A 21,458-nucleotide genomic window follows, 5' to 3' on the forward strand; every position below is an offset into this window, starting at 1 on the left:
AGGAGCAGGGGAGCAGAGGTGAGGCAAGGTGGGGGAGAATTAGGCAGGTGGGCAGGGGGTCGGGTGGCATTCGGCAGGAGGTGAGGAAGAGGAAGTGATCAAGCGCAGAAGTTGTGGGGTGGTAGTCATTTATGTGTGTGTGTGTGCACCCGACCTTGAGTCTGATGGAGTGGCTGGTGTGGTAGAGGTGATGAGAGGCCCCAGGGAGAGATGGGTAAAGATGATCAGTGGCAAACAACCTCCTGCCACCCAGACACATTAGAGGCACACACACAAACGCACTCTCATAACACCAGAAACCTTTCTCTTTAGGATAGGAAGCAGAGGTCAAACTGAAAATAAGTCACCACCACCTCTTCCTTTTATTCCCTCATTCCCTCTCTCTCCCTCTCTTTTACATATGTGTATATTTATCCTCGCTATGGGACTAGGCTGGGTGAAGAGACTAATTAGTACTAGAGAGCATTGTGTCTGCCTGGTCCACCTCCAGCTGACAGTCTTAACTGTAGTTTGACTTTGGCTTTGTGGGAGCAACCCTTAGCGCACATAGATATTCTCAAAGAAGTCTGTGTGTGCACACAGACACTCTCCTCACATTCATCCGTTTGGGCCTTTGGGAGTGGGACGCCCCATCACATCTTAACGTGGCCTTTGTGTGTGTGAGCTGCCTGATGAGGGCCAGGAGGAGGACGTGCAGTGCATCTCAACACACTAGTTAAACAGATATTTATGTGTTTATGATAAAAAGAGAGGGAGGGAAATAGAGATGTATTCCCCACATTCACCCATGGATTAGTTCTTGTATGGGATAAATTATTTATTAAAACCGCAGCCTGAAAAAAAAAAGGAACATCTGCTTCTTTCATGTGGCGCTGGCGAGGTGCCAGGTTGCATGGTGGTATCTGAGGCTGGTCGCAGGGCCTTTGTTTCGTCTTGTTGTCATTTCTTGACAGAGGGGAGATATTCTTCTAGGCCACTGGGTCCCCAACTTTTTTTTTCTCTTAACTCCCAGTAGGTTAAATCTGTGACTCCTCGCTCCCCAGTGGACTCCTTGGAATAGACACTATTCAGACATATTAATTTTCATATTAAGGCCTGTATTTGGCTTACATTACCTCTGTGGTAGAAGAAGAACTATTTAAACGGTCAGTGTCACAGATATAAAGTACTTACTGCTAAAAATGTCCATTGTAAAATATTATTTAGTTCATTATAATGCCGGAAAAAGCGTCCCAATGAACAAGCGGCAAAAACATGTGATCTTTCTAGTTTAAAAAGCAGTCACTCACATTTTCATTAAACTAATTAAAATGCTTTGCAATACAAATACAGAAATGCAAATTATGAACGATTACGTAAACATTTAACAGATTGGACTAATAATTGTGACTCATGTACTGAACCAAACAAACAAAAACAAAAAAAGATTGAACTAAAAGCCATTGATGTGGACAAGCCTCACCTCCTACTAGTGAACAGTATTTCACTTTCATCAATTACTAAGTTATTTCTATATTTAATTATTCACAGAAATGTTTAAAAACTGGGCAGAGGTAAATATAATGTTTATGGGAAGGAATAATTAGTTTCCTTTACCCATATTTTATTTCATAAGGAGAGATAGCAACGCATTAAGTGTTAACCAGACTGTACAGCAGATGCTAATTGTATGCGCTATTTATTATTCTGTCATCCTTAATTCTTTCACTGGCTTTGGAAATTGAATCAGTGTTGCCGCTAAAGCATTCCTCAACTTGACTCAACTTTTCAATGTTTTTTTTTTGTTTTTTTCCTGGGGTGGAAATGGGAGGGATGTCGACTCTCTCTGCAGTTACAAAATCAACAAGCACACTTTCAGATGCCCTCTGGGAGCCACATATTAGCATCCTGTCACGTTTTATTTGACATTTCAATTTTTACTGTGCTGCCAGAGCGAGAGAGACAAAAAGAAAAACAAAGAAAAACAGGTGCATTTTTAGCACAGCCGCACTGAGCAGAAGCCACTTGTGGTTCAGGCTCATTTTGTGGTGTGATTGGATATATGCTGCTACATTATAACTGTTAGGTTTATCATTTTTATGGCGTAACCCAGCAGGGAGAACAATGTGATCGGAGGTTAAAACAGTCTCAAATGGCTCTCTTTATTTCCACCCAGTAGATATAGGACAGATATTTGAGTCCATCGTAATAGGCTAAGTCCTCAGTGACCTCTCTCTTGTTTAGCTCTAGGCCTTGGGTCAGTGAAGAACAAACTGTCTTTGCAAAGTTTACAAGTGCTCACTTTGCACTTTTGCATATAGATGTGCTCAGCTATGATGCTATCTCTCTGAAAGAGAAATAGAACACTTGAGTACACAGAGGCATTGCACATCTTTCCTTTGTTAAATATTTAATCAAGTGTTTCAAGGAGTTTACCACATTTGTTTACCACAATTTACCAGCAAGTGCTATGTTGATAGCCTGACTGGGCTGTTTCTGTGTATATGTAGGTGAGAGAGCGCATGTCCCTCGGCTCTCTCTGGTGTCACTGAGGGTTGTTTCTCCTTAACACATGCAAACAGCTCACATCACTTTAACGAGCCTTCCCTAGTCTGTCTTCCCTGATGGGAGCAGTCCCATGGTGCAACCTGCTCCACACACTTGTACACAGGGTGGCTGAGCTCTAAAGTGATGGCTGCTTGGCTGAGATTTCATATCACACTCCGCACAATGATGCAAACTTTGGACATAACCATAAAAGATGCATTTATTGCCTTTAAGTGACATACACACAATTAAAACATGCAACTCTGCCAACAAAGGACACTGACTCACTAAATATTTCTGTTACCAAACCTGATGAGAGTTAATTGATGTCAAGGAGTTTCTGCTGCACATAGAAACATTTCACTCACGGCGTAAACAGATTGTCTCAGTGCAGATTTTCGTTTCATACACAGTAGTGTGCTGTTACTCTGACTTCACCCTTAACTCACATTGCACTCTGATTGGCCCTGACCTTTTGCTATAGATTAAAAAACAAATGATATTCAGAGGGAGAGATAGACCAACACACACAAAAGGACACAGAGAACGAAAAATAATGTGAGATGTGTACAAAGGCCTCGAGACGCTTTCTTATTTATATCAGACCGACACTGGAGTTTGCATTTAAGAGACACAAATTAATGCTATTTTGCATTAATAGTGTACTGTTGCTTATTGGTATTCAAAAATTAATTAACACAGTATATATTCTTTCTTCTTATATATTCTTTCTTGCCGTTTTGATCTTCTTGCATATATTTTGTTTTCATTTAATGCTGCTGCACCAGTTTGCGATCATTTTATATCCCTTTTATTAAGCATTCGGTTTATATCAAATGTAGTTGTGGCAGAAAGTAAGACAGTGGTTTTTATCTCAGAGTCAGAGATTATGACCAACATTTAATGACATTTCATGCATTGGCTTATATATTGTACTGTACATAAACTGTACTGTATGTACTGGTACACGTGGCATGTGTACCTGACAGTAAAGAATACATATAATATCTACACAGATCCAGGCTTCTCTTACAGTAGATGAAGTTGTCTAGATTGAATGCTCTGTCATCTGACTGCAGTGACAATTTGTAGTACACAGACTGAATTGGCAGTTACTGTAACATGTCAGCATAACACATTGCAGATGAACCTACAGTTGCAGTCTATTAAAATGCATGATGCTGAACTCATTAGGCAAGCTTATTACACTATCTGTCTGAATGATTCAAGCCATGTAGCACCATCCATCAGAACACTGCTGTCAGAGGTGCTGGGATTTGTAGCATACTTTGAGCATTAACATGACTGCAACTGTAGCCAAGTCAAAGCGAGAGGCCTCACAGATTTCATTTTATTAGCCTTGCCTTCAGTTCTCCAAACAAACCATCTTAGTCTCCCTGACAGACACAGGAAGAGACAGATGGAAATACAGGCCCTGAGTCTCCTGTAAAGACCCTGCTCCTCCTCTTGAGTGAGACTGGGAGCTGGTCAGGACTGGAAAACCTCAACGCTTATCACATGTGAGCTAATGGTTGTCACACACATGCACACACATGCTCCACTAAACTACAGAAAGAATGATACAACTGAGAATTAAGCTCACCTCCCTGATTCAAATATTTCACAGTTTTGTTTGATATGTAAGTCAATATTTTAGAAAGCTTTCCTTAGCGTTGACTGTGATGTGTGAGTGCCCTGTCTCTCTCTGTATCAATCCCCTTTCTGTCAGTGGTGAGTGACATTGCAGTCTAAAAACTTAATCTACAAACTTGCTCAGTAAAGAAAGAAACTGCTTTCAGAAGTCAAGGGCCCTCATCGTCTAATCTGTGTCGGTGTATATCGTTTGTAGAGTCACACAGCAAGACCAGGTGTGCAGATCAACCTTATCTAATAGCTGTAGGGTGTGTGTGTGTATGTGTGTGTGTGTGTGTGTGTGTGTGTGTTTGTGTGCATATTAGGTTCCATTATAAGAACAGGTTGCCTGGCTCCATATGTGCGCAGTGTGCGGGGAAGCTGGGAAAACAAGGTTCTCCGTGGCCCTCTGTGTTATTGCTACCTCCCGCCTCCCCGAGCCGTGTTTGAAGACAGGAAATAGGAGTCAGACCGCAGTCCGAGGGGCATGTGGCAATGGTTTATACTCCGATGACCTCTGACTTATCCTCTCCACCCCCGCCCGCTCTCTCACACCACTCCCCTGGCCCTCAAACACTCTCCCCTGAGTCCGGGCCAGAAAATAAAATGGCCTGACCCGGCCCAGTCCGTCTCGGCTCGGCCTAACCCAGCCCATCACAATAGCCCTCCACACTCTGAGATTTGTTTGAGCGAGAAATGAAAAACAGATGGACTCTGAGGAAAGGACTGAGAAGAGGAGGAGAGAGGGAGGAAGAAAGAAAGGGAGTCTTGTAAAATATTTGCAAAGAAAAATAACCCAGGGACGCTGTCTAATTATATCTATTTGTCTTGTGTGGTTTTGCTGGGGAGGCCATGTGGTCTCCCTGACTGTTCCATGGTTCATTTTTCACATTATCTGATCCTGGACGGAGAGCAGAAAGAAGAGGGTGGCTTTGGGGGCAGTGGGGGGTTGTTTTGAGTCTCACTGGGAGGGTTGTGGTGAGGTGGGGGGGCTGGTCTTAAGGAGTGAAACGTGGTAAAGGCCTCTGGGGTCCTGGGGGTTTTAGTGTCTTTGACTACTTCACTGTCCTCTTTGGGTATAATGATAAGGATTACTCAGAGGTTTACCTCTCTAATCTAACCATGTCCATCCATTCTCATCTATAGCAGCCATTGCTGTACATGCTGTCTCTCTAACAAAAGAAATATTTTGTGGCTATCGGTTGTTTTGCCATAAGCTCTTGGTTTCTTTCAAACGTTTATTACTTAAGCTTCAGTTTTTTTTTTGTTCATTTTGCAACTAATTCACTTATGTTGCTGTGTAATGTCCTTATTTTTCCTGGCTATATCAAATCCAGATTCTTTCTTATCTGAACTATGAATGTCTCTGGTATCTTCCATTCAGCTCAGCAGCAAATATACTCAGAAACAGGCGAAAACATCAATTCATTCATGCAAGCATACAAGCAAAATGACCAAACTCCCCCTGAAAACAGTAATCACTCTCACTGAATTAGAAAGAAAAAGAGTTTATAGAGTTGTGTATGCTAGCTGGCATGCCAATGCACTGGAACCAGATGATCTGGGCGATGATATGACAAAAGTCTTCTGCTCTTTTTTCAAATTCCCCTACTATTACTACAGTATATTGTAAACTGACCACCCCTGATCATACTGTAGCACTGGACACTCTGGTTACTTTCCTCTGATGGTAATAGATAGCCCTGTTCTTCTTGTTATGCCCCACTTTTGTCTCCCAAGCATGCCCACCAATCACATTCAGCCGCAATCAGTCTGCATGTTGATGTCCTCACTCACCCAACGGCTCTCGATCACTCTCTGTCACCTCATTCTGTCCAGATCCATCCTGTCCCTGCCTGTCAGTCAGTCAGCAGGCAGCTTGTTGACTGTTGCATGACTTCTTAAATTCTTCACTTTGTTTCAGTGAGAGGGGGGATTGTAGATTTTAGATTGCCTGCCTAGTTTGTGGTCTCTCCCCCCCGCTCCTCGCAATATTCTGAAGTTCTCAACCATCAAAAGTTGAAAAGGAAGAGCTTGCTCTTCATGGTGGGTGATGGCCTTAATAAGGATGATAATGATGTCACAGCTGGTGACATCATCACAGTGTGCCAGCCAGCAGAACAAAAGAGGGCTCTGCCTGGTCTTCCTAGCTGTCTTGGCAGCACCAGAGAGAGGGAGAAAGAGCGCCCAGAGATTGATGTATCCATTCGGCTTTCAGTTTAATTCTGCCTCTCTATTCACGTATTCAAATTTTCCTGTGTGAGCTTTTGTAAGGAGGAAAACATTTTGATTTGTTCTGCCGACTTTATATCTCTATTACTGCCTGGAATGAGAGCACTCCGTCAGTTCATGCAGGATATCTGGTGATTTGGCTTCCCACTCCAAATCTTTGACGCTATTTAAAATGTATTGTTTTCACAAAGATGCCTGTGCCCAGCCCCTGTCTTTTCTCTCTTCTTTCTCTTTCCTCCCCTCTCTCACCCTCTCCTCTCTGTTTCGCTCCATCTCTTCCTGTCTCACCCTTGCTTTCTTTCTCCCTCTATCTGTGCTCTCGCAGGACTCTGAGAGAAAGGGCTTCATGAACAAGCTTTATGCCATTCAGGACGTGTGCATCAGCGTGCAGAATGCACTGGATGAAGTGGCCTCCTATGGCGAGAGGATAAAGAAGTGAGTCGTAAGCCCGCTCTTCGGCACACAGCCCGCTGCGCTCTGCTCCGCTCCGCACGTCCCAGTGTTTTTTTCTGCAATGCCAGGTTGCCCCGCTTCCTCTTGCCAGCCTGAGTCTAACTCAGTGCTGCTCTCAGAAAACACTGTCAGCGTGACACCCAACCCTGAAAGACAAACACACGGGCTGTCCATCATTTCTCACTTAATCCCCCATGACTTCCTGTTAACTGAAACATGTACACCTTAAACAAACATCACTGTACATGCACACACACAAAAACCATTAATTTCATGTACACAAAGGTCCTGACATTCACTCACACATATACAAAGCAAAGTGAAGGCAGGGAATTTCTTTTAGATTAAAAGTTGGACTGGCCTTGCACTACAGGTTCTTTCTTCAGTTACAGGTAAATTTTAATTTAATGTTTCTGTAAAGTTTAGGATGTTTTACTGATCAGATGATATGAATTGCATTGAGTCATGGGCCATTTTCACCCTGCAATACTGACCTGTAAGACAGGATAAACTTCTTTCCTTCTGCTCAGCTCCAGTGAGCGTGAATTTGTAGTGCAGGGGTTTCCAGATCAGCTTGTTTGGGCAGAAAAGTATTAAAATGCCCTTTCTGACTGTGCTCTTTACTCTTTCTCAGCATGTTTGGATTTACTGCTCCTAATTTTTACAGTACCCCTTTTTCCTCTCTTTACAGCTCATTTAACTGGACTGTGCCTTTCTTAAGCTGGCTGGCCATTGTGGCTCTTGGAGTGGCAACCATCATCATCTACTTCATTCCTCTAAGATATATTGTGCTAGTCTGGGGTGAGCTAATGTCAGAAATGTTTACTTACATGTACTGTAAGTTTAAGTAATTACATTCAATAGGTATATACAAATACGTATTCATATAGTATGTGCTGATATCTTCTTACTCTTCCCTACCTCTCTCTCTCTCCACAGGGGTGAATAAATTCACAAAGAAGCTGCGAGACCCTTACACCATTGATAACAATGAGCTGCTAGACTTTCTGTCCAGAGTGCCCTCAGATGTACAAGTGGTGGGTGAACTTTCCACTTTCATGTTTGTTTCATCTTTTATATCTTTTTGACATTACCTCTGTCAGTCTCAGACATGGGCAAGGGTTAGGGCTCCTTTTATTATGTCTTACTCTTTCTCTGTTTTTTTTTTTCTTTTTCCTCTTCTCAGCCGCTTGCTGGGTTTATACTCTGCACTTTTGTACTTGTGGAGTGAACTGGCTATTGTTTTACCCACTTAGACATCTAATCTAATTGTTTCAAAGTCGTTTCTTTGTTTTCTTATTAGTAGCTTCCTAGTCTAATTTAATTTCCACATACATAGCTGGAGCTGTGTAATAAGATAACAAGGTTAAGTGAGTTTAGTGCCCAGCATATAACTAGGTTGATTGACTCCATACACATACACTCACACACAATTACAGTTAGCTGTCGTTTCCCAGCTATGCTAGTAATTGGAACAGAGTGTAAACCAACAGTTAACCAGCCCCATGCGGTTTTGCTTCTACATTAACCGTGAGATCAGATTAACTTTGTGGCTGAAGACTACAGATGCTTCGTTAAGGTAAAATATAGGTGTGTAAATGTGCTTGTGTGTGTGTGTGTATGTTAAATCTGTAACGTGCTGTGCTGCCCAGGACAAAGTGCAGTTTAAACTGCAATTAAGCAGCAGCTTGTGAAAGTCATTGTGTTATCCAGCACCGATGGTGTCCGCTGTGGCCGTTAATCCCCGCTGTGCTGAGTTCAACACACACACACACGAACACACAGATACACAAATGTGCAGACTGAGGCTGTACGACCTAGGGCCTCTGATATGACCAATCCCCTGCCACATAAGCGCTGACACACTTCCTCTTTGATCGCTTGTTTCCCGCAACTTCTTTCATCTTTACAGGGTCATAATCCTTGCTCCCCTACACACCCCTGTCAGCCTCCTATGTTCTCCCCCTTTCGGCCCCCGTGCAGTTTTACAGTTTCATAGTTTTCTGGGGCCTGTTGCGGCGATTGGCACAAGGCAGGTAGCCATTGCCTTAAATGAGCCCAAGCTGTCCCCTCTGGTGAAGTGCAGCCACCTTACACACCCGGAGCCTGAAGGAGCAGAGAAGTGAAGGGGCCCAAGCCCGGCAGGTACGAGGCCTTTACAAGGCCTCTAATGAGGGCCTGCTGGCTGGGGAAGGTGGGGGTAGACATGCTGCCCTGGTCTGGTGCCCGTGCTGCTGGAGTTGTGCCTACTGTATAAGTAAAACTGTAAGTGCTACTGTAACAGTTATTGCTGCAGCTGTTGGAATGGTAATTGTTGCCAGGTTTCTCTGACAGTTTGGAGGCTGACTGAGTAATGAGGGTGAAAGACCAAGGGAGAGGGTAAGAATAGATTTCAGGGGAGGAAAGATGGAAATGGATGTGGATATAGGGGAGAAGGAATGAGGACAGAAGGTAAAAGTTGAGTTGATGGTTTGATGGAAATGATTGGTTTGATTATTTAGGACAATTTAACTTTGTTTGCATCAAAAAGATAAGGTCATCGACATTTAGATTTGCTGCTCTGTCAGAACTGAAACCTGCACTAATCACTTTCTCACTGAATACAAAGGTTAGCCCACTGTGAAGACATCCTGCTCTGCGGTCGTTGGCTAAAAACAGACTAGAACGTTCTGCTTCGCAGTGCGTCCCACTGCTTCCTCCGGTGGTGGGTTCACCTCATTGCCTGCCCCCACCTTACTGGGTCAGAGCCGTCAGTGGGGATTAAGCCCCTGAGGCTCTCAGATGATGCAGAGAGGTGCTGGGGTCCAAATGGAGCGTCCCCTCACGGGCACGTGTCCATGGCACCCACTGGCATTGGTGCAGGGGCCCACTGTGCCTGACACCCTGGATGACTAATGAAGTGCTATTTCAGGGCCCCGATGTGACCTAACACATACACATGCTCTCCCAGCAGTAGTGCATGTGAGGTGGGTTGGGGTTGTTTCAGTTTAGTGTTCCGCATCATTTGGAGGTGCTTCAGTGCAGCCAGAACTGATGAGGTTCTAATGACTTTATTTTCAAAGGGCAACCACACTGGACTGCAGTCTATCATAACATATATATTTGCAGAGCACTACAACAAATGGGGAACAGCTTTTGTCATTGTTTTCTTATCTTCCATTTCTATGTAACTTTGCATTCAGCAGCAGCAACACTCTCTTTTCACCAGGTACTTCAGTCTTGTGAACCAAACTCTCCAAATCACTGACACCGGGCCCTAGCACTGTCAAACACTCTTTATAGTCTAAATCCCCAGCAGTGAATGTAAGCTGCAACAGGCAGAGAACAGTTTATTTAAATCATCGTGTCCCTCTGTGAGAAGCAGTTTTAAAGGCTGGCTTACGTATTTGTGCGTGCAGGGTTGCATGCGTGCGTGCAAGAGTCCCTCTTGCTCTCTGGATAAGAGTTTTTGGTTTGGATCTTTTACTAGCATAAGCTATCTTTATAGTCATTATCAGGAAATCCTTCATGTCCTCTTAAACGAGGCCAAACTGAGCACCTTTATAGTGCTTACTATTCCCTACCTGGCGTTTGGGAGGTGTCAGTGCACTAGTATGTTTTACGACACCATTAGCCATGTGAGCTAGGGAGTGCATAAGTAGGGCCAAGGCAATTAGCATGCCAAGTGGCCCTTTATGATCGGTGTAAAGGAGCTGGATCAAACCCCCAGTACAAAAATAAGCATGAATTCCAATTTAGCTCCTAATGAACAGTGGGGAGTCGGGTTAATATTTTTAGACAACATTTATGTTGGGGATGAGACCTCTTTGGGTATATTGAGGTCAAAGGCAGGATAGTTAAAGGTTGATACGTTGCCAGATGCCATCACTCACATCTACTAGAGGTCTCTCTCTCCTTCGCTTTGTCCTTCCCCCACTTTTGTGACAAATTTAAACATTTTACTGCGAGCGGCCAATTAGTCACTATTCAATGTCGTACCACTGCAGCTAATAGGCAAAACTTTCCTTACTTTTTTTTTTTTTTTTTGCTCGCTGGCTTATGTCACCTTGACATGCCTTTTCTTTCTCAACAATAGACGTGAGTGCTGAATCCTACAATCTGCAGATGTCTGAACTGTACACAGTAGTGTTTCCCTGGAAACATTTAATAACCCTTATGCTCTGTTAGGTGTCACATGAGATGAAACCCACTTTGAGTTTTGTGCTCTCTGGAGAGGACTGCAAACAGAATAACATATTATCATTAAAATGTTGCTCCCTTGCCTTTCTTGACTTCATTTATCTACTCACGTATTTGCCTTTTTTTTTTTTTTTTGCACACTGTCACCTACCCTGGTTTCGCCTTGTCTGTCTGCCCACACTGGCATCATCAAAACACTGTCAAAGGTTCAATGTGAAAGGGAGAGAGAGAGAGAATGAGAGACAGTGAGAGAGGGAGAGAGGCAGGTTCCGGGATGCTTTGTGGGTAACACCGTTAAACGAAGCACGGTACACGGCGCCCCTTCAGCAGAGCATACTTCAAAGCCTGTTTTGCACTTGTACTGTCAACATTTGGGAGAGAAGAGGAGAGGAGAGGAGCGAGGGTGGAGCAGCCTTTGAGCAGCGCTGGGTCTTTACCCACTGCCTCTCCCGTCGATGTTCCCCTTTAAGCTCCCCACTCGCGCTACCAAATTGCTTATGTGCATTACCACACTTTTTTTACTTTCACCCAATTCTGGTTTCTTTTATTTTGTTAACGTCCCACATTCTCCTCACCTCCTCTGCCTTTTTCTTCTGTTTTTGACTTTAACTAGCTCTTGTTGTCTGCAGCAGGGAGCCAAGGGTATAGCGTCAGGCAGGCCTGTCACCTGTAAGGTGGAATTGAACCTGTGACGCATGAGCCCCATTTTTCCTGGCTGGCAGCTCTTCAGAGAGAAAAGTATTGTTTGATTGAGATATTGTTTTTTCCTTCACCCTTTCTTTTTGTCGATCCCTCTCGCTACTTTTCATGACAAACAAAACCCTACTTTTTACTGACATGCAAACTTTTCTTTGTTTGTATGCACTCACAAAGATTTTTGTTTGGACAGGAATGTCAACGTGCAGATTTAAATTGCCGTGTTCCTTTTCGCTGTTGTAGGGGTTTGGTCGTATAATGGGACCACTAACAGTCAGTGATCCCGTACAATACCTGTCCTACTTTTGGATCTACGGTAGCTTGTTTGAAGCTTGTAGCAAACAATGAGTAAAAATTAGTTTGCATATAGAGAAATAAACATTTTGATAAGGGCTGATTTTTTTTGTGAATTTGCTTGCAATTATTTCCTGTTAACAGATATACTGTATGTCCATGTAACTGCAGTCTGTGCAGATGTGCTGTTACTCCATCACTCATCAGTGATTTAAATAATTCAACCATTTCAGTCACTTGTTCATCCACGGATACACCACTGTCATTGATCGCAGTCAATGTGGGCACTCTGCCAGGACTGTCATGGTCCCCTAACAAAACTACCACTGCACACACACACACACACACACACACACACACACACACACAGATGGGGCCATATAAACCCCTCTCTGTCCCTTGGATTTTTGCTTCGTTGTCTGCTTTAGTTGGCAGGGCTATAAAAGGATCCACACCCACATGAGAACAGTATCTGTCATCACCCGAGTGTCCACATATCTCACCCAGTCTCCTCTTTGCTCTCATTGTTTTCTCTCCTGTTTCCTTTGTTGGTTTGTCCTGGTGTCTACCCTTCTTCCCTTGATCTTTCTGTCTATTTCTGTCCCTTCTTTATCTTGCTTCCCATCATTCCTTTCCCCCTTTGTTTTCTCCACCTGGATTATTTCATCGTCATCTTTCAGGCTGTGTCTCTTAGCCTCTCTTCTTCTCTGTCAATGTATCTTACAAACCGGTTGTATTTGTACAGCTGTTTAGTAGGATGTTAGTTTGCCTTGTGGACAGCGAGGAGCATCCAGATCTGAATCAGTGCAGTCTGGCTGCCTAGTGAGGCGTAGAAAGCAACACATGCTGGCCTAACCACTCTGTAAGCACTTTAACGGGACATTGGTGACCACCACTGTTAGACGGAGGAACAGCCATACCCCACTGTATATTTGTGTGTGGAGTGTGTGGATTTATATGGGATTTTAATGATGCGGGGATGGCAGGGTGTTTTGTGTGATGTGGGAGGCGCGGGTGTATGTGTGTGTGTGTGTGTGTGTGTGTGTGTGTGTGTGTACATTTCCTTTGCTGGTACTCATGTGTCTTTTGCGTGCGTACACACATGTCTCTTTGCATCACAGATTTGTACATTGCAGGCAGAGGATAGTGGAAGGCTTCACTGAAGCGACAGTGGGAACCAGTAGAAGATGGATGATAAAGGCTTATTCCCAGCCAGCGCTGAGAGACGCTGCTGTTCCCGTCCACAGCAGACAGACTCACCATGAGACAGAACAGAGAAACCGTATTGACGTCAGTTTGTTGTCTGCCTGGAGAATCAGAGAGGGTGTCAGTCAGTCAGACAGGCAGAGTAGCCTACAGTACGTCAGCCTAGGAGGGATCCCACAGACAATACTGGCTCTTTGGTGCTGTGACTGTTAACTCTTTTTTTTTTTTTTTGTCTCTATTAGTATTCTGATTCAGTGGCTAGTGCTTGTCAGTGTTTTGAATCTGTCTAGGCTAGCGACTGTATTTGTGTGTATGCATGCACATGTGTGCATACATCTGAAAGTGAGACTGCTAGAGTGACAGTCTGTGGTTATTGACGCTGAACCACTGTCATGCTCTTGCGTCTGAGTGTCCATCACTTAAGAGCTGTTTCTTTCAATGATCTGTTCGTTGGGTTTGTTTGCAAAGCAACATGTCAAATATAGAAATTGGTGACGCTAACCCCAGTGATAGCGTTGAACATATTCTGAGGTTATTGTAATGTGCCACTAGAGTGAGTGATTATGAGAAACATAATAGCGATACATAAATAGTCATTAGAATTATGATGCTGGATTGTAGGATTAAGTTTAGGCAGAAAATCTGTGCCTACATTTGTTCAGCTGATGCTTGCTTACATACTGTTAACAAAACATAACACAAGGCTCCGAAGAAAGTAAAATATTTGCTTTTAATGCCTCAAAAGGTAGAACATGGCACTTAATTTGTTGTGGTGGGACTTTTGCCTCGTTAGGGCTGTTAAAAGAGCATGCACATGTGGTGCTGTGGGGGGCTTTGGATTAAAGTGGTTCTTAAAGTTACTACAAGGAACTTTTAACTGGTTATGAAACAGTCTCGTGTTGCCTCTGATGCCGCTATATGACCTACATAAGCAAACAAGATCATCATTGAGGAGATTGGTTATTTCTATATAGTTATTCTAAATGCCTGCCACCGGGTCGGATAGCCTGCAAAACGATTTACGGCAAGCAGACCAGAAGAGCCTTTGTTTATATTTTATGTAGCATTGTAGCATGAGGGAGTATAAAGATGTTGAGAGGATGAGGGGACATTGAAAGTTGCCAGATTTGGTGCTGAATGCAGCCGTACCTGTAACCCAGGTGTATGAACAGTACTATCATCATATTCCAATCATTAATCTAACATAGCCACAAATAGATACGTTACCTCATTGCTATGCATCCTGCAAACAGCTTTGTTTAAAAAAAGATAAATAGTATTAAAAAGAAGTAGTGTCTTTCTTTAGGAGCTTCCAAAACAAATGCACATGCTAGCCAAGATCTTTATGACAAAAGGCGGTGGTGCTCATGGGAAATGCAGTCTTCATTCTGGGAAAATACTACCGCTTTAGTCCACAGGGGCCTCTAAAATTAACACAAAATAAAAGTCCCTTGTAGTAACTTTAAGTTAAATAAAGGAAACTAGAAATTCTAGACTCTCCTTCCCTCTTTCCCGGCACATCTCCTGCTGTCTAAAGCCGAACCAGTTAAAGTCATCCTAAGTAGTTGTGAAACACTCGAGTTGGTGTTGCTGTTCTGCTCCTAATGGCTGACAGGCCCTTCACCTGTCTGCAAGGAGACACAAGTCTCATCTGGTTAGGTTTTCTCTAGTATCCACTTATTATTGAGGGAGAAGAGGGAAAGCTCCACATAGACAGACTACTTTCTGATGCCTAACCACAGTTCACCCAACCTGAGTGAAGAGAGAAACAAAGGAGGGGTTCTGCACTGTCATTTTTTGGTTTGTTTTTCATACCATGAATGATGCACTCAGTGTGCTTTTGTGCAGATTCACATTGTGGTTTTTTGTCAGAAATGTGTCATGTCTGCCTGACTTTTATACAGTAATTAGCTTTTTATTCTACATGACTCATCACGTGATTGGTCAATAAAGCTCATGACATTCAGTGCAGCATGTATGAAGCTAACAGATCAAGTCAACATGTGATGGGTAATGAGGCGATACTGAAGTAACTACCAGCTATACACAGACTTGTGTTCTACCTTCTGTCTCTTTCCCATCGCTCTGCCCTTTCTCTCTTCACCATCTTGCCATGCTGAGATGACTCTGTTGTCTCTCCAAGCTTTCCCATGAGCCCTTGCCCTGTGCTCTGTTTGTTTGTGTGATCCCTTCCCTTAGGCCACCGTTCCACATCTGTGGAAGTACGTGTGTACGTGTACATTCGTGTGCGTCTGTGTGCGAGTGTATTTCGAGCTTTGAACAGTGTTCGTGTATTGTGTTTGTGTGTGTGTGAGTGTGTGCGTGTGAGTGTACATGTCTTTATGTGCATCTGTGTGTGTGTGTGTGTGTGTTGTAATCAGTGTGTAATCCCTTCCCTGAGGCCACGGTTCCACACAGCTGGACCCAGAGAGCCTCTTGAGGGTTTCTGTGCTATTCAAGCATCCTTTGCTCTTTCCACCTGACCGGGTGGTGTGTGTTTGTGTGTGCGTGCGTGCATGTGTTTCTGTGTGTTTTAACAGGTGCAGTACCGAGAGCTGAAACTGGATCCCAATCCCAGTCCAAATAAAAGGAAGAAAAACAACCCCGGGTAGATGACTGTGTCCGCCCACCAACTCCTCTCTTCTCCACTTTTCTTCTCTTGGTCTATTACTGGACACTGAGGAGCAGAGGGAGACGGCTCGGGACCAGCTCGGCTCAGCTATCCTTCCTTTTTTTTTTTTTCCTTTCCTTTTTTTCTCCTCTCTTAAACCTTTTTCTGTCTTTAATTACTCATGATGTACAGTACAGTTTCCTGAAGTGTAATTTTGTAGAAAAAGAGAAAAAAAAACAGTACAAGACAAGTACAAGAAATTTCTTGAATTATTCTTATCACCATTATGCTTTTGATTGATTTTAAAGGCGGGTGGGAAGGATGGATGGAATGACCTTTATCTCTGTCGTGATGAGCCACCTTCCTTGTTTCTTCTCTCCGTCACTCTGACAGCTCGGAGGACTCTGTCCGTTTGCTCGCCACAAGTGTCACACAATGAGTGAAACGAATTTGAACATTTCTTACTCACTGCTCCAAAACGACATATTCAGTGCATCCATGTTTATCAGGAAACAAGCCTTATACTAACATTGTGCATCATCACTCTGCAGTAGACATTTCATTTTTTTAAGCTAATATTGTAGTTATGAAGTGATTTTTTGGAGTATATTAATATTTTCTAATTGTTTTTGTACTTAAGTATCTTTTTCTTTTCTTCCCCTCTTGGATGTGGTAATGATGTTATGTTCACTGCCAGTAATTTGGATCGTCTCCACTTAACTCAGCCAGACAAGTTGATTAGTAATTACAGTGGTAGCCTCCAGATATGTCCTTCTACACAAACACAAAACTGGACAAACAGGCTGAAAGCTTGTGGTGGTATCTGTCTGTCTGTGCTTTAATGCAATGGCCAAATTAGCTTTTTTTTTCAGAATTTGACTCCAAAACAAACAAAAAAAAAAAAGCAAACCGCAGTGGGCAGTGGTATTCGTTTCAAGTACAGTGATTGAAACATAGATTGTGTTTATATAATCGTCATTAAAAAAATACCCAGAGGAAAAAAAGAACAACACTGTTGGGACAGTTGACATGATGCCGCTGAGCGTTTACCACTACTAAATGCTCAGATAATTTTGCTGTAAGCTCGTTTAACCTGTTAAAAACATGTCAAAATCTCCAGTCAGTCAATCAGTCAGACAGTCAGTGAGGCACCTTCTCTCTCTGTCAGGAGGCGCAGCAGACTGGGCCTGCTGTCATGGTGTTAATATAGATGTCACCCAGTCTATGCAGAGTGTCGCAAGGCAGGCAGGCCTTTAGGCAGCCACAGCCCTAATCTTGTTTGAAAGGCTGGTCTCCTTTCCTCTCATCTCCCTCCGTGTTTGGCTTCGACGGCCACACACGGAACACACACACACACACACACACACACACAAGCATGCATGCATACTCAAAAAAAAAAAAAGACAACCTCTCACTTGAACACACAGGCTCTCTTAGAGATCTCTGTCACACATACTGTACATACTTGCTCACAGATGAAAACAAAACATCCCATTTGAGTAGGCACATTCTCTCCCTTTCAGACACACACACACACACACACAAAGACAAACACGCTCTTCTGTGATGCTGTGCCCCAGGCTGGCCGCCCTCTCCATCTGCCCCACCTCCTGCGCCCACAGCTCAACTTTGATCTGTCTTTCTAGAGACAGAGGCTTGTGTATGTGAACTGTGTATGTAAGAGTGTTTGCGTATACACGTTTATGCAATCAAAGACATATTGCTTTTCTCAGTGTTGGTGTGTGTTACAATTGTATCTCCCCTCCAGCTGTAGACTGATGCGCAGCTTCATTCGGTGTGTGTGTGTGTGTGTGTGTGTCAGCATGTAAATGTGTGTGTGGTGCAGCAGAAGTGCCAGCTGTTATTTGGTGTGGGGTTTGCTAGTGTAGAAGGCCGTCAGCTAGATGAGCAGCAAGTCGCTGTGTGACAAGACAAGGCTCTGAGGGGACTTAGGCCTGAGATGTCAATGTGTGTGTGTGTGTGTGTGTGTGTTTTTTATGCTATTTCAGATCCCTCTTCCCATCATGCTTCTCTCCGTTTGCTCTCTCTGCGGTTCCCTCATTCGTCAGTGAGCAGGGTTGCGACCCTGTCTGAAGGGACGGTCTCCTGGGCTTCGCGCTGAGCATCTGTTGAAAGATCACAGCTCGGGCTACATTTGAGGAGGTCTCCTCTCATCCTACTGATCCCTGCCTCCATCTTTCCTCCCCTCTCCATCTTTTTGTTCCCAGCTCTCCCCCTTTGTCCGTCTGTTTGTCTGTCTCTCCGTCCGTCTTTATCACTCTAAACCCCCTCCCCAATGCAGCTCTAGTTCTCCTCTGCCATTTTATCATCCTCTTACCCTCTCTGTCTGTCTGTCTGCTTGCCATCCCCTCTAACCCTCTCCTGCTCCCTCCCTCCCTCTTTACCCATCCATCTCCATGCTTAAATATCAACAGGCTCGAATCTGTCACTCTAGAGGGCCATTGATTTTGTTTTGTTGTTTTGAGGAATCCACTTGAAAGACAATAACAGACTGTCCCCCAAGAGCAGCGTCGCAGACTGATTATAGCCTCCTCAACAAACACACTCTGTGGCTGGTGAAGGATGGCTTTTTATAATGCCTGAAGGGACCATTTGAATACCTGATATGTGTCTACTACTGTGTGTAGTTATTTTACAGCAAAATGTGGTGACTATTGTGTGGTATTGCATCCAAATACCGTTTCTTTTGTCATTTATTATTTGGTTCTGGCTATGTTTGCAAGCAAACCAAAGTGTTTTTATTTTGTATGATGCAGAGAAAATAAATTATATAAAGGAATGTATCAGACTGACAGCTGTAAAGGAAAAAGAACTTTTATTTGCACCGATTTGAAATGAGACTATTTATTTTTTAAATGATACTGTACATAGCTAACTACTTATTAATTATTGGTTGTATTTTATACAGTATGCCTGTTGATGGTCTGGTGATGATATTGTAAAGTAGGTGTATGCCTGCCTCATTTTCTAAGATCTGTCTTTTTCCGCCTGCAACGTTGCCTGCCTGTGACATCATCCTCATGTGCCCAGTTCTGACCAATGTCATTTCAGGACAGGAATACTGTACGAGCTGAGACGTGGGTGGGTCAGGAGAGGCGAGAGTCATGAGAAAATATGATGTATATATTTCTGGTTTGAGAAATGAAATGCATCTGATGTATGTTGCTTATTTTGAAAAAGAGGAAAAACAAACATTAGATTAAATATTTTTTATCATCTTCAGAGTGTCTGGATTCTTGCACAATGTGCTTTCCACATCAACAAGCTCATTTTTAAGTGAATACCGGTAGCAGTGAAGGGGATAAGACCATTCATCTCAGTCTCCAACACCGACCGCGCTCACATTTCAGGTTCAAATCCCCCTCTCCTCACCTCCATTGCTACATCGCCCACTCGACCCACTCAAACATGCAGGCTTTAAGCCCCTCTCCTCATTCATGTTCAGCTTCAGGAAGTGGCTCATTCTTCACTGCTGTCTGTGTGGCGGAGACCCTGAGTGCACATCAGTGTCTCAAGCATCCCAGACCACGATAACTTCTGTGAGAACTGATGTTACTCTTTTACAGCAGCCCCCACATCATGCTACTCGATCTTTTAGAGCGCCTTTCAGCTGCCATGTCCCCCCCTGACTTATCGGTATTAAAATACTACACCAGAAATTTTTTAACTTCGTGGCATAAAAGTGTAAAACTCAACCAACTTAGTTTTCTTTATTTTGTTATAAATAATAGTGACATCTGTTAAACAATCTAATTTTTGAACATTAAGAAAAGTAGAAAAACTCAAACTTGAGGTAGTAACAGTCTACACAGAAATGTTAGTGTTGCCATGACAACATTTTCCATTTCAGAAATATTTGCAAAGTATAAAATATTTGACACCAAAACAGGTAGTGAAATAGAACCAAACTATGGTGTGGTTACAATCAAATGAGTATAAAACTGTATGTCTGTAGAAATGAACCTACAGTCAACTTAAAAAACAACAACAACAACAACACATGCTTACCTATTTACCTGAATGAGAAGATAGGAGAAGGCCACATTAGTTTGAAGGCATGCATCCACAGAAGGCCAAGAGGTGGATATAACTAACACAGATGCACTTTGGTGAACATTTCAATCACAGATTATCTTGCCTATTTCTTTATTTCATGTCTTTTTCAATGTGTTTTCTTTCTTCAATTGATTCTATGTCACACATCAGCCACTAGTGCTTCTCCCAGAGACTTCAGATCCCCCAGTACCTCCATTAGTAACAGAGTGTTCTCTCCTTTGCACTCTTTCACTGCCTGAGACACCTGCCCCAGGTAACTCCCTCTGCCGAGCTCCAACAGTGTCTCTATATCCGCCACCAGCCTCACTGCCCGCTGGTCTGTCCAGCCCAAAGTCACTTTTTCAAGCGAGTGCATCTCCAGGGCTCTAACCAGCCTGTGTCCCAGATTGTGGGTCTTGTCGTTGGACTGTGTGTGGCTGGGCAGGCCCCTCTCCTGCCGGTAGGAGAAAATGAGGTGTGACAGCAGAGAGGATCCGGCCTCAAGGAGGGGCAGGTTCAAGACCTCGGACACGTTCTTTCTCAGGGTAGAGTCACCGACCTGTGCGCTGTGGAGGAGCTCCTCCCTCTGACTTGCTGCAGAGACCAGATCCAGCGCAGTCCGCCCGTTTCCATCAGTCTGTTGGAGGAGAACTGAGCCTGGAGGGGACAGAAGTATACAGCGTCAGATCACACAACCTTTACTGTCCTCAATAGAAGACATTTCTCTCACAGCTCGATGCCGCTACATGTTCCTCGAAGGTACATATACACATAATGCACATGACAGCTTGTACATCCATGATGACATAATTGTGCCTGAAAAGACTGTATGCATGACCCAGCACTTCCCTCTTAAAAGTCGACTGGTTCTCTGTGTGTGGTGCAAAATTCCTCTTCTGACTACTTCAAAATGCAGCACCAAGAGGAAACAACCTGAGACAAGCATGACTGTAAATGTTTTCCTATATATATGTTTGACAGGCATCTATTTTTTTTTTCTGCACTGTTACACTGTGCTACAGAATCGATGTTATTATGATTTTTTTTAAAAAACATACTCAAAAGTCAACTCCAATTTGTTCTGGTTGCACAGAACGCTTCGTCTATATTGTACAAAGGCAGAAAGTCTTTAAGAGGATCTGATCGCTCTATCCAAGTAAGAGAACTCTGTATGAAGGCGCAGGGATACGACCACATCACACACACGGAAAACAGAAAATCTAAATACAATACACTACCTAAACATTCATGCACTATGACCCACCAGTATTAATTCTACCTTTAGTAAGCTCATCTTTACGTTGCCTCTTGTTTCTTGTAGCATCACTTGAAAGTGCTTTTGAGGAAATTAGCACAGGGGACATTTGGTGATTTAAAATTATATCTGGTAACATCCACCTGTAGTTTTGGCAAGCTGCAATACAGAAGGATTTGATCGAATTTGAAATATTTGATTTTGAATGGAAGACTAGGAGGTTAATAAGTGTAATGTTAAGCATCATTATCAAATAAGGCGGAAGAGACACTGCACGGGTCAATGGCAGGACACGGCAACGGATATAAATAGTGCGCA

The 21,458-nt window shown here is 43.3% G+C and overlaps 2 protein-coding genes across 6 annotated transcripts in view; one reads left to right on the forward strand and one right to left on the reverse strand.

The window, feature by feature from the left end:
* Positions 1 to 18,229, forward strand: part of LOC137195262 (multiple C2 and transmembrane domain-containing protein 1-like) — a 163,552-nt gene extending 145,323 nt beyond the window's left edge. For all 5 annotated transcript variants that reach the window (XM_067607516.1, XM_067607479.1, XM_067607488.1 and 2 more), the window contains 4 exons: positions 6,716 to 6,825; positions 7,535 to 7,644; positions 7,783 to 7,880; positions 15,759 to 18,229. In XM_067607516.1, coding sequence (XP_067463617.1) covers positions 6,716 to 6,825; positions 7,535 to 7,644; positions 7,783 to 7,880; positions 15,759 to 15,830 — 390 coding nt within the window. In that variant the 3' untranslated portion in view covers positions 15,831 to 18,229. The remainder of the gene's footprint in view (positions 1 to 6,715; positions 6,826 to 7,534; positions 7,645 to 7,782; positions 7,881 to 15,758) is intronic.
* A 1,316-nt stretch (positions 18,230 to 19,545) lies between these two features.
* Positions 19,546 to 21,458, reverse strand: part of slf1 (SMC5-SMC6 complex localization factor 1) — a 36,539-nt gene continuing 34,626 nt past the window's right edge. Inside the window, exon 18 of the mRNA XM_067607528.1 lies at positions 19,546 to 20,542. Within this exon, the coding sequence (XP_067463629.1) occupies positions 20,046 to 20,542 (497 nt within the window). The 3' untranslated portion in view covers positions 19,546 to 20,045. The remainder of the gene's footprint in view (positions 20,543 to 21,458) is intronic.

The sequence above is a fragment of the Thunnus thynnus genome, chromosome 2 (genome assembly GCF_963924715.1).
Source record: "Thunnus thynnus chromosome 2, fThuThy2.1, whole genome shotgun sequence".
Taxonomy (NCBI): Eukaryota; Metazoa; Chordata; class Actinopteri; order Scombriformes; family Scombridae; genus Thunnus; species Thunnus thynnus.